We start from the raw sequence: 12,684 nt of genomic DNA, 5'->3' as shown, positions 1-12,684 counted from the left end.
TGTGTGTGTGTGTGTGTGTGTGTGTGTTACAAACGTATGAGTCTTAAGTGCCTGTAGCAAGTGGACATGTCGTGTGTGGCTTGTTCCCGAGGACGCATGTTTATAAGCACTTCACTTGTCACCGGGAACCTGGCACCTCTTGGCACTGCAGCCGGGCGGGAACAGGGACCAGGAGACTCGGTGTCCTCGCTTGTCCTTTGCTCTGTTGCCCTCCTGTGTCCCCGGAGGGCGTGCCCCAGGCCTCGTCTCCCCCCTGGTGATGAGACCCGGGCCCACCTCGGTCTCTCAGCTGCTCCTGAAAATGCTGTTCCGTTTGACCTTTAAAGGTGAAAGCGATGGCCTCACTCAGGAGACCGACACGCATCGTGGTCCGTGGGCACGACGAGCGGGAGTACCCCTTCCTGGTGAAGGGCGGGGAGGACCTACGGCAGGACCAGCGCGTCCACCGGCTGCTCCAGGTCATGAACGGGGTGCTCGCCCGCGACGCCGCCTGTGGCCAGAGGGGCCTGCAGGTGACGACCTACCGCGTGGTGCCCATGACCTCCAGGTACGCGGAGCCCCCTGCGGGCGATGGAGGTGCGGCGGCCACAGGACCGGAAGCGCCTGCTTGGTTTTGTCGGGAAGGGGAAGGGAGGGGTCCCGTGACGGTTCAGGTTCTAGGTGTCACGGCACAGAGGCCAGCAGCACAGACGCTGCTCAGCCCGTGACGTTCATCCTCGCGGAGAAAGTGAGGGAAGAACTGTGTGCTGGAGGGACGAGGGCAGGGGCCTTCGTGACTGCTCTCGCCTTGCAGGTTGGGGCTAATTGAATGGATCGAAAGCACCTGCACCGTGAAGGAACTCCTTCTGCGCAGCATGTCACGGGAGGAGAAGGCGGCCTACACCAGGTGACCTGGAGTCCCAGGGCCCTGCCCCGGCCCTGCCCGGCCGCCCCAGCCCACAGGTCACCTCCCCCGGCGGGGCTCCTCCACCCCGCCTCCTGGGACCTGAGTTTTCAGGCCCTTTCCTTGGCGCCCTTGGCCGCAGCCTGGCCTGCACTTCAATCTGCCTCTCGACGGGTGAACAAAGGAAATGGAGTCCAGGGTTCTAAACAGTCGTTGCACATATTTTATCACTTTTTAAAAAAGGATTAACTTTGGGGAAGGAAAGACTCTTTGAAGAAAATAAAACAGTAAGGTTAGCAGCTAACATTTAATTATACATTTTCTGTGGCACTGTTCTCAGTTCTTAACATGCATGAAGTCATTTATTTCTTACAAAAACCAACAAGGTGAGTGTTGTCGTCGCCTCTGTACAGACGAGGCAGCTGAGGCTGGAGAGGTGAGGCCACCCCGGCATGTAGGGGGTGCAGGTGGGCGAGTAGGTCCAGGTCATGATGCAGGTGCTTTCTGTTTTTATCCTTTTTTATTTTCCAGGTTTCCTACGATGAGCATGTTATTTTTCAATCAGGAAGTTTTTTAAAAAATTTGTTCCTTGTTTCTGTAAAGAAAACTAAGGACAGCATGGCTTACAGCCGTGTTGAGGCAGGGGTTGGCCCGTTTGGGGGACCAGCGTTAGGCGGGCGAGGAGAGGCTGGCGGGCGAGGAGACGGTGTCAGTAGCCTCAGGGCCCACTCCTCCTCCCTGGACTCCTGCCCCTTCCTGAGAGCGCCTGCGCGGGGGCGTGTTCTCATCGGTCACGCTCGTATTCCGGGGCAGTAGTTGCTACGTGGGGCAGTGTTTACCACCTGCTAATTCCATTCACTTGAGTCTTTTGCCTAAAGCTGTTCCTGCTGCCCCTGCAGGAACGGCACCCTGGGGCCAGGAGTCCTCCCTCTCGCTTGTGCTTGTGCTGACGCACAGGGGGCCCGAGCCACTCCCACGGCCCCCGACCCCGCCTCCCGCTTGTGAGACGGGAGAGAGTGAAAGGCATCCGGTAAACACAGGTGTCCAAGGAGTATAAAGTGCTTTTCACATATGGAATTGTATGCATTACTTCCCACTACCTTTTTAAAACAAGGCACTTCCAGCCCCCATTCCTAAGGTCATGGCTGTTTTTTTCTTAATTTACATGTTGCAGTTTTCCAACCTAAAGACTTTTATCCGGTTGAAACTAGGAGAGAATTTAGATGGAAATGGAGTGGTCTCTTTGTGAAATTAACTTAGTAGCAACTCAGAAAAGATTCACCTTGAGGGCTTTAACTACTAAGTAACATGTTGTGAAGTTGTTCTGTCTTTAGTGATTATTATTATTTTTTTTTTAAGGAAAACTTGTTAAAACTTTTGATGCAAACGCAAAAGTGGCTAAACATACAAGTAACACAGTGTTTCCACCTGTCCCCACACTGCCTTTTCCCTGTGAAGCATTATTGAAAACAAGCTTTTCAAATTCGATTCAAACCCATCGTCATTTAAGAAGATACTTTTTGGCACTTATTGTGGATTTTGTCTGCGTCTGCATACTGGAAAGGGTTTAAAAAAAAAAAGCGCAGCAGTGTTTAATGACAGAAGCAGACAGGCTGTCTTCAACAAGTAGCTTGTGGTCATTTTGCTTCTTTAGTGACTTACCTGCTTGAAACAAGTTGCACGTGGTGCTGTCCTGCTGCGAGGGGTCCCGCCCAGGGTCAGGCGTGTGGGACCATATGCCTGCGTCGTCAGCTCATCTTGTTCCTGTGTGTGAAGTGGGACATTTATTGTATCTGGTGGTTCTACGCCTGAACTTTTGCACAGGAGATAGCCATGGTTCTTGAGGAGTGATTAAGAATGGATAATGGTGTGTGGAAATCCTAGACCCAGAGTAGCAGGAGTTCACTGCTGATATTAAATATGATTAAAGTCATGTTTATTTTCCCTGACTCTTCACTACTTTTCAGTGAATTCCTGGTGACGTTTGCCTCTGAAATCAGCAACCCTGGACATCTTCCTAATGCTGATCTCTTTCCCTACTTGTTAGTGACCCCCGGGCACCAGCGTCTGAGTATAGAGACTGGCTGAGGAGGATGTCGGGAAGGTGTGACCCTGGGGCCTACGCGCTCATGTTCAAGTATGTGTTGCACCGACCAGTTCATTCTTCTCACAGTTGCGTATTCACTTTTGTTTCTTAGCAAGTGTTGCCTCAGATCATCAAAATCTAGTTATCTGATATTCGAGCTTCAATATAACAAAGAGTTTTAAATTTCAAGTCATGAGAAGTTCTAATCGGACATTTCCTATTATTAAATCATAGGGGAGCTAGTCGCACTGAAACAGTCACATCTTTTAGAAAAAGAGAAAGTAAAGTGCCGGCCGATCTCTTAAAGTAAGAGTATTACCGACCTTGCTCACGGGGGCTGGGGGGCGGGGTCAGAGGGCAGAGGCCACACGACTGTCCCCCTGCAGGCGGGCCTTCCTGAAGATGAGCACCGGCCCCGAGGCCTTCCTGGCTCTCCGCAACCACTTTGCCAGCTCCCACGCGCTCCTGTGCATCAGCCACTGGATCTTGGGCATCGGAGACAGGCATCTGAACAACTTCTTGGTGAGCTTGGAGACGGGCGGCGTGATCGGGATCGACTTCGGACATGCTTTCGGATCAGCCACCCAGGTGAGTGTGCCCTTCTCTGCTCTGGGCTGGAGTTGCCCTTGGGCTTTGCGACCACTCTGGAAACAGTTGGTTTGCGTGGTCGTTGAAGTTGTCATTCTTGCACAAAGGGAAAAATCTCAGCTGTGTTTCAGCCTGTGCAGACAGGTTGTGGAAGGTGTGCTGATAGATCAGTGAGATCATCGGAGCTGAGAGAAACGTGCTCCTGTAAAAAGGCAGGAGGTTCTGTGAAGCCCCGTCATAAGAACATCCTGTGTGGATGTGAAGCACACCCTCCCTGACATCAAGCTCCGAGTCTCCGTCTCCGTGTCGTTGCTCCTGGGCACAGTGACTTCACATCCGTGTGGCAGTAGCTGGCGTGCTCCCCACGCATAAGTGACAGCTGTGGAAGGGCCCTCCCTCGTGTCCACTGCTTCTCACATGTCCTTTTCTCTGTAGTTTCTGCCGGTCCCTGAGCTGATGCCTTTCCGTCTGACTCGCCAGTTTATCACCCTGATGCTACCACTGAAAGAAACGGGGCTCGTGGGCAGCACCATGGTGTGTGCCCTCAGGGCTTTCCGCTCGCGCCCAGACCTGCTCACCACGGCCATGGACGTGTTTGTGAAGGAGCCGTCCTTTGACTGGAAGGTGCGGTGGTCTCTGCACTTCGTGCCTTTGTTACAGCCTGTGATTGACCCGCACCTCCTGTTACCTGGTGGGAATGTGTCATGTTGCGTTTATTACTAAAATACTTACTGTTTTGTACAGCACTTTCTCAGAATGAACACTTGGGATCATTTGGCTTGGCTTGAAAATCAGATGAGACATTCCTTTTATTTGGAGGAAACTGACTTGAGAGTATTTTTAACCCTTTGGTGATGGTGGGTTTGGTTTCTCTGAGACAAGTTTTAGTTTAAAATCTGTTCCACACAGGGTCTTCCTTGATCATAAAGACAGAGAGTGCTTTCTTAAACCTCAAGGGTTCTTCACAATACTGCCCCCCAAAAGGGAGCATAGCAACGGCACCCTCCACAGGGAGGGATACTTGAAGCCTAAGGGTCAGACCCTACGGTCGTAGTCACTGTTATTTGTGCTGCCATGAGAGTTTGCATAAAAAGATGCGGCGCCCGCCCCAGTTAGAGATTCTGCTTATTTTAAGATCGTTACTTGTTGAATCTGTGTGAATGTGATCATGTATGCTGTTAAGCAGAGAAAAAAAATCGATGTTCCTTTCCTTCAGAATTTTGAACAGAAAATGCTAAGAAAAGGAGGATCATGGATTCAAGAAATAAATGTAACTGAAAAAAACTGGTATCCCCGGCAGAAGATACATCACGCTAAGAGAAAGTTAGCAGGTGCCAATCCAGCAGTTATTACCTGGTAAGATGTTATTTGTGGAAGAAACAAACACACACCAACACGCTGGCGTTTCCGGAAGAATCACTGAACACCATATGTTTATCCTCAGCCTGTGGTGTCGGCACTGACAGATGGAGGGCCACGGCCTCTCCACCGCCCTGTAAGGTCCTAACTCTGGAGCCCTTCCCAGTCTGCCTGGGGTCCCTGCACCGCATTCCTAGACTGATGCATGAATATCTTTACCTGCCCGAGGAGATTTAGGTTTTAAACTTAACTCTTGTCCTTTTTCAGGACAAATGGGACCCTGGCGGCATAGCCCCGAGGTGCAGAGAGCACAGTGGTGGCTCATTAACAAGTGTGCAAATCGGGTTACCTTTAACTTAGCTTTCACATTTTTCTGGTTGAGGTCTAAAACAAACAGGAATTTGTAGAAATGATTCACAAGAAGGAAAAAAAGTTGGACTTTCCCATTAATTAACAGTAAAAGGCTGTCTGTGGTCAGTTGTTTTTTGACAAAGGTGCCAAGACCATTCGGTGGTCTTTCCAACAAATGGCAAAGGAATGAAGGTGGAACCTCCACCTCCCACCACATACAAAGTTAATTCAAAGTGGATCAAAGACCCAACTGTAAGAGCTAAAACTGTAAAATACTTAGGAAGAAACACAGGGGTAAATCTTTAGGACCTGGGATTTGGCAGTGACAATTTGGCACTCTTAAGTATAATGGTGAAAGCACAAACAAGAAAAGGAAAAAACATAAATTCATCAAAACTGAAAACTTCCGTGCTTACCATCAGGAAAGTAAAAATACAGCCCACAGAATGGGAGAAAACATTTGAAAGTCATACAGCTGCTAAGGGACTTGTGTATAGAATACATAAAAAACTCTTACCGCTGAATAATAAAAGACCACCCAATTAAAAAATGACCATGGTACCTGAACAGACATTGCTCTAAAGAAGATACACAAATGACCAATAAGCACATGGAAAGATCCTGACCATCATTAGTCACCAGATAAATGCAAGTGGGATTCCACTTCACACCCACTAGAATTGTTGGAATCAAAAAACGGAATATAGCAAGTTGTTGGTGAGGGCTGGAGAAGTCAGAGCCCTCGGATGTTTCTGCTGGGAAGGTAAAATGGTGCAGCCACTGTGGGGAGGTGTGGCAGTTCCTCAGAGTTAAATGTGGGGTACCATAGGACCCTGCGGTTCCATTCTGGGTACTAACCCAAGCGAAGTAAAAGTGAGTCCAAACAAACACGTGAAGACAGGCGTTCCCAGCATCCATCATGTTCTGTTTTCGTGCAGATTGAATCTCTTGGCTTTAAGGTTATGAGCAACAGAAAATATTATGCGTGGTGAGAGGGAACGTCTGGTTTGGACAGGAAAAATAATGCGTGGTTTGTGTCTTCATGTTTGTTTAATCTTTTTTCCAGTGATGAGTTACTTCTGGGCCATGAGAAGGCGCCTGCCTTTGAGCATTACATTGCTGTAGCACAAGGAAGCAGAGATCACAACGTTCGTGCCCAGGAGCCAGGCAGTGGACTTTCAGAAGAGGCCCAGGTGAAGTGCTTGATTGACCAGGCAACAGACCCCAACATCCTCGGCAGAACTTGGGAAGGGTGGGAGCCCTGGATGTGAGGTGCCGGGGAGTCAGCAGAGAAGGGGCACGCGTGTGGAGAGAGTGTCCTAAACTTTGATCCAAGCGATCAGTGGGCTCATCGTCCTGAAGCACCAGAGTTGTATCGCGGGTTTAATCAAGGTCGTGTTGAAGAAGTGAATGCTGGCATGGGTGAATGACTAGGCCATAATCAAAGATTAGGTCACAGGGTTAAAACAGTTGTAGAAGGGCAGACTCGTGCAAGCACGGAATCAAGACCGTAGCAGATCGCGAGTGCTGTGAGCGGACCAAGAGCTGTCGTAGTTCATCGTGCACGTGAGCATTCTGCGATCGTGCCTCACGGCGCCGTGGAAATCACACCCGGAAGACTTCGTCCCGGAGACTTTGTGAGAGTCATATTAGCAGCACAGGAATAAGAACAGGTCAGGCTATGATTATGGCTTATTATATTTAGAAATGATTGTATTTGACATTTTAGGATATTTTTGTAGGTTTTTCCCTTTCATTTTTCTCTTCTAGTTTTGACATTTTATGATAGAACTGCTCTCTAGAAGAGAAAGTATTTAGGAGAGGGAAAAACCTTGGTCTTAGCACTCACTTTTGCTACTCTGATCACAACGGGAAGGTGGATGAAAGAGCTTTGCATCCCAGACTCAGGAAAGCTTCAGAAATTCCAAGTCTGAAAGTAGGGATAGCACTAAGCATTCAGGTTCTAGGAAAATAAAAGAAATCCCTGTTTGGAATGAATCCTTATTTGGAGATACAACATGCATCCTAGTGCAGCCAGATCAAGTTACAGAAACAGCTTCCTCTCCACTCAAAGGACCTCTGTCCCCACCCGGAGCCGATTTCAGGTTGGCTTTGAGCTTTTTGTTACTGTTTCTTCAAACATTTCTAGTTAGAAACTCCTGTATGATTTTGGGAAATAGTAAATCTAAAGACTAAGGAACATATAAAGTTTTTTTCCCGAAGTAGTGTATAGCTTTTATGCAGTTTCACAAGCAAACATTTCATCTTATAATTATTTCATTTTATTACTTGACAAACTTATTCTGATAGATACAGGTTGAATGCATTATGGCATTAATAAAAAACGTTTATGGGGACTTCCCCAGTGGTCCAATGGTTAAGACTCCGTGCTTCCAATGCAGGGGGCGTGGGTTTGATCCCTGGTCGGGGAACTGAGACATCCAGCATGCTGCGCAGCGTAGCTGAAACATTTAAAAGAAAAAAAAACATTCTAAGTTCCCTTAGGACGGGACGCCTACACACAGCTTCCAATCGACAAAATAAAATCGTGGGGAAAGAGTAAAGATGTAAACTTTAAACACTTTCTAAAATAAAAACTATTTCATCAACTTGCAAGAATTTTTGAAGTGCTGTTTATTAACTAAACTAATGACCAGTAACTTCTGCTAAGATGGGTATTTTTGAACTTTGGAATATTTTCTGTACATTAAAGTGACAACACAGCTATGGGGGGGTGTACTTATTCTCTTTGAACATCATGAAATTGAATTTAAGGACTGGCTTTTCAAAAAAGCAAGGCCATTGGAATTTTGATACGGATTGCACTGAATCTGTAGATGGCTTTAGGTAGTTTTGCTATTTAACAATATTAAGGCTTCCAGTCCATGAACACAGCGTCTTTCCTTTTATTTGTCTTTAATTTCTTCCAGCAGTGGTTTTTTGTAATTTTTACTAGTTTTTGATGTTTCTACTTTTCAGTTTCCTTGTTTAAATTTATTCTTAGGTATTCTTTTGGATGCTGCTGTATATGTGTAGATATTATGTATTTACATAGTTTCCCAATTTCCTTTTTGGATTGTCATTGCTGGCGTAGAGGAACACAGCTGCCTTTGTGTGGTGATCTTTTCTCTTGAAACTTTGCTGGATTAATTTATTGGCTCTAGTACTTATTTTGTGTTATCTTTGGGACTTTTCGTATAAGGATCATGTTTGTGATAGAGATAGTTTTACTTCTGCTTTTCCAATTTGAATTATCTCTTCTTTTTTCTTGCCTGATTGCTCTGGCTAGAACATCCCGTACAGTGTTGAATAGCAGTGGTGAAAGTGGGCATCCTTGTGTTGTTTCTGATCTCAGGGGAACGTTTTCATCTTTCACCAGTGAGAATGATGTCATCTGTGGGTTTTCAGCAATGCCCTTTGTTGTGCTGAGGAAGTTCCCTTCTAGTCTTAGTCTGCTGTGTGTTTTTATCGTGAAACGGTGTTGAATTTTGTCAAATACTTTTGTTGCATCAGTTGAGATGAACCTGTGTTTTTTTCTCCTTTGTCTATTAAAGTTGTATATTACAACAATTGATACTAGTTTTTTTTTAGTTTAATTTTTGGCTGCGTTGGGTCTTCGTTGCTGCACACAGGCTTTTCTCTGGTTGTGGCGAGCCTGGGCTCTAGGTGCGTGGGCTCAGTAGCTGTGGCTCGTGGGCTCTAGAGCGCAGACTCAGTAGTTGTGGCGCACAGGCTTAGTTGCTCCGTGGCATGTGGGATTTTTCCAGGCCAGGGCTCGAACCTGCGTCCCCTGCATTGGCAGGTGGATTCTTAACCACTGCGCCACCAGGGAAGCCCGATACTATATGTTGAAGAGAAAAAGACAGCCCTACGAACGGGAGAAAATATCTGCAGATCAATCAACAGACAAAGCATTAACCTCCAAAATATATACACAGCTCATGAAGCTCAATATTAAAAAAAAAAAAAAATCCGCAATCCAAAAATGGGCAGAAGACCTAAATAGAGTTTTCTCCAAAGAAGACATACAGATGGCCAAGAGGCACATGAAAAGCTGCTCAACACCACTAATTATTAGAGAAATGCAAATCAAAACTACAGTGAGGTATCACCTCACACCAGTTAGAAGGGCCATCATCAGAAAATCTACAAACAACAAATGCTGGAGAGGGTGTGGAGAAAAGGGAACCCTCTTGCACTGTTGGTGGGAATGTAAATTGATATAGCCACTATGGAGAACAGTATGGAGGGTTCCTTAAAAAACAAAATAGAACTACCATATGATGCAGCAATCCCACTACTGGGCATATACCCAGAGAAAACCATAATTCACAAAGACACATGCACCCCAATAGTCACTGCAGCAGTATTTACAATAGTCGGGTCATGGAAGCAACCTAACTGCCCATTGACGGCAAATGGATTAGGAAGATGTGGTACATATATACAATGGAATATTACTCAGCCCTAAAAAGGAACGAAATTGGGTCATTTGTAGAGACGTGGATGGACCTAGAGACTGTCATACAGAGTGAAGTCAGAAAAAGCAAAACAAATACTGTATATGAACGCATATATGTGGAATCTAGAAAAATGGTGTAGATGAACCGGTTTGCAGGGCAGAAATAGAGACACAGACGTAGAGAACGTATGGACACCAAGGGGGGAAAGCGGGGTGTGTGTGGTGGTGGGATAAACCGGGAGATTGGGATGGACATATATACACTGATGTGTGTATAAAACAGATAACCAATAAAAAAAGAGAATGCTAACTGAATTAGGAAAAAGAAGAGATGAACACAGAATTTTAACAAGGAACTAGAAAATTACTTTAAAAAACGAGAAATTAATAATTCAATAACAACTAAAAGGAAAAACAAGGAATAAACAGCAGATTAGGTGATACAGAAGAATGCATAAGTGAGCTGGAAGATGGAAATAACCCAATCAGAACAACAAAAAGAAAAACCTGAAAGGGACTTTAGGATAACATCAAGTGTTTCCAACATTTACATTATACAGGTCACACCCCTGAAGGAGGAGCGAGAGATAGGGGTAAAAAATGCACTTAATAAAATTATGGCTGGAAACTTCACAAGCCTGAGAAATGAAACATAATCAGTTATGGGAAGCACAGTGCATGTCAAATAAGATGAACACAAATAGATTGATGCCAAGACATATCATAATTGAAATGGAATAAATTAAAGAGAGAGATCTAAAGGCAGCAAGAAAAAAAGAGGCATATACAAGGGAACCACCATAAGGCTATCAGCTGATTTTTCTGTAGAAACTTCGGCCAGAAGGGAATGGCATGATATATTTAAAGTGCTGAAAGGGAAAAACCTGCAACCTAGGATACTCTACCCAGCAACATTATCATTTAGAACAGAAGGAGAGACAAAGCACTTCCCAGAGAAGCAGAAACTAAAAAAGTACACCAATACTAAGCAACCCTAAAAGAAATGTTAAAGGGTCTTCTCTAAGTGGGAAAGAAAAGGCTATAACAAGAGTAAGTATCTATAGGAAAGGAAAAATCCCACTAATGAAGGCAAATATATATTACACGCTGAGGATCAATCACTTAAATAAGCTAGTACAAAGATTAAAAGACAAAAACTTGTAAAGTCAAGTATAACTACAATAATCAGTAAAGAGATAAAAAGATGTTAAATATGGCATCAAAAACACAAAGTGTTGGGACTTCCCTGGTGGTCCAGTGGTAAAGAATCCGCTTACAATGCAGGAGATGGGGGTTTGATCCCTGGTCAGGGAATTAAGATCCCACGTGCCACTGTGCAACTAAGCCCGCATGCCACAACTACTGAGCTCGCATGCCTCAACTGGAGCCCACATGCCACCAACTACAGAACCCATGTGCTCTGGAGCCCGCACATCACAACTACAGAGCCAATGCACCCTGCAGCCGGCACGCCACGACTAGAGAGAGAAAACCTGCATGCTACAAGTAGAGAGAAGCCCATGCACCACAACAAAGAGCCCGTGTGCCACACAAAAGACACCACATGCCTCAATGAAGATCCCACATGCCACAACTAAGACCTGACACAGCCAAAAATAAAAATATAATAAATAAAAAAATCTTAAAAAAAAAAAAAGTGTGGGGGAAGGATGTAAAAAATGTAGATGTTTTAGAATGCATATGAACTTTAAAAGGACTACCTGTTTAAAATAAGTATAGTTACGGGTCATCATGTATGAACACCACGGAAACTACAAACCAAAAAACTACAGTAGAGGGAGTGGCTGAGATGGCAGAGTACAAAGACCCTGAGCTCACCTCCTCTCAGGAGCACTCCAGAATCACAACTATCTGCAGAACCACCAACGATGAAAAAGAATGGAAGCTACCAAAAAAGATCTTCTACAACTAAAGACAAAGAAGGAACCACAATGAGATAGATGGATAGGAGGGACGGACTCACGAATATAATCAAATCCCACACACCTGGGTGGGTGACCCACAAACTGGAGAATAATTATATTACAGAGGTTCTCCCACAGGAGTGAGAGTTCTGAGCCCTACATCAGGCTCCCCAGCCCAGGGGTCCTGCACTAGGAAGACAAGCCCCAGAGCATTTGGCTTTGAAGACCAGAGGGGCTTAATTTTGGGAGCCCCACAGAACTGGGGAAAACAGAGACTTCATTCTTAAAGGCACACATGAAATCTCACACATACCAGGAACCAGGGCAAAAGCAGTAATTGGATAGGACCCTGGGTCAGACCAAACTGCTGGTCTTGGAGAGGTGGGGGGCGGATGTGGCTCACCATGGGGACACAGACACTGGTGGCAGACATTGGGGAACATTCTGCCATGTGAATTGCTGCTGGTGGTTGCTGTCTTGGCTCAGTAGCACCAAGACCTGGCCCCAACAGCCTGTAGGCTCCAGTGCTGGGACACCTCAGGCCAAACAACTAACTGGGTGGGCACATAGCCCCACCCATCAGCAGACAGGTTGCCTGAAGACTTCCTGAGTCCACAGCCATGCCTAACCATGGCCCTGCCCACCAGAGGGCCAAGACCCAGCTCCACCACCAGCAGGCAGGCACTAGGCCTTCTCTCCAGGAAGCCTGCACCAGCCTCTTGACCAGCCTTACCCACCATGGGGCAGATAAAAGAAAACCTCAATCCTGCAGACCCAGCCTGCCCACAGCAGGCCAGACCATACTCTGAGACCAACTGGCCCCAGCCCTGTCCACCAACAGGCCAATGCGTACCCTGCACTGCATACTTAACTGTGTGAGGAACCAGGAGCCCCGCCCCCCCCCCCCAATAGTCCAGCACGAACTCCAGGACCTGAGTTCACCTACCACTGGGTGAACTCCGCCCGTTTCCAATGGGCAGGCCCAAATCTTTGTGACTCTGACTGTACCCATCACTGAGCCAGCACTAGC

At 46.2% G+C, this 12,684-nt stretch overlaps 2 protein-coding genes across 3 annotated transcripts in view; one reads left to right on the top strand and one right to left on the bottom strand.

The window, feature by feature from the left end:
• Positions 1–6,538, top strand: part of PRKDC (protein kinase, DNA-activated, catalytic subunit) — a gene marked incomplete at both ends in the record, with an annotated part of 161,579 nt that extends 155,041 nt beyond the window's left edge. Inside the window, 8 exons of one of the 2 annotated variants that reach the window (XM_079722234.1) lie at positions 327–547; positions 794–886; positions 2,931–3,020; positions 3,204–3,275; positions 3,356–3,557; positions 3,993–4,181; positions 4,774–4,913; positions 6,334–6,538. In XM_079722234.1, coding sequence (XP_079578360.1) covers positions 327–547; positions 794–886; positions 2,931–3,020; positions 3,204–3,275; positions 3,356–3,557; positions 3,993–4,181; positions 4,774–4,913; positions 6,334–6,538 — 1,212 coding nt within the window. The remainder of the gene's footprint in view (positions 1–326; positions 548–793; positions 887–2,930; positions 3,021–3,203; positions 3,276–3,355; positions 3,558–3,992; positions 4,182–4,773; positions 4,914–6,333) is intronic. The other variant, XM_079722235.1, reaches the window with a different exon arrangement.
• SPIDR (scaffold protein involved in DNA repair) overlaps positions 1,106–12,684 on the bottom strand; it is a gene marked incomplete at its 5' end in the record, with an annotated part of 358,863 nt that continues 347,284 nt past the window's right edge. The window contains 2 exons of the mRNA XM_079722236.1: positions 1,106–1,419; positions 2,546–2,647. The remainder of the gene's footprint in view (positions 1,420–2,545; positions 2,648–12,684) is intronic.

Source organism: Hyperoodon ampullatus, assembly GCF_949752795.1.
Source record: "Hyperoodon ampullatus genome assembly, chromosome: 17".
NCBI lineage: Eukaryota > Metazoa > Chordata > Mammalia > Artiodactyla > Ziphiidae > Hyperoodon > Hyperoodon ampullatus.
The sequence above is the reverse complement of the archived record's forward strand: the minus strand, read 5'-3'. Positions and strand labels throughout refer to the sequence as shown.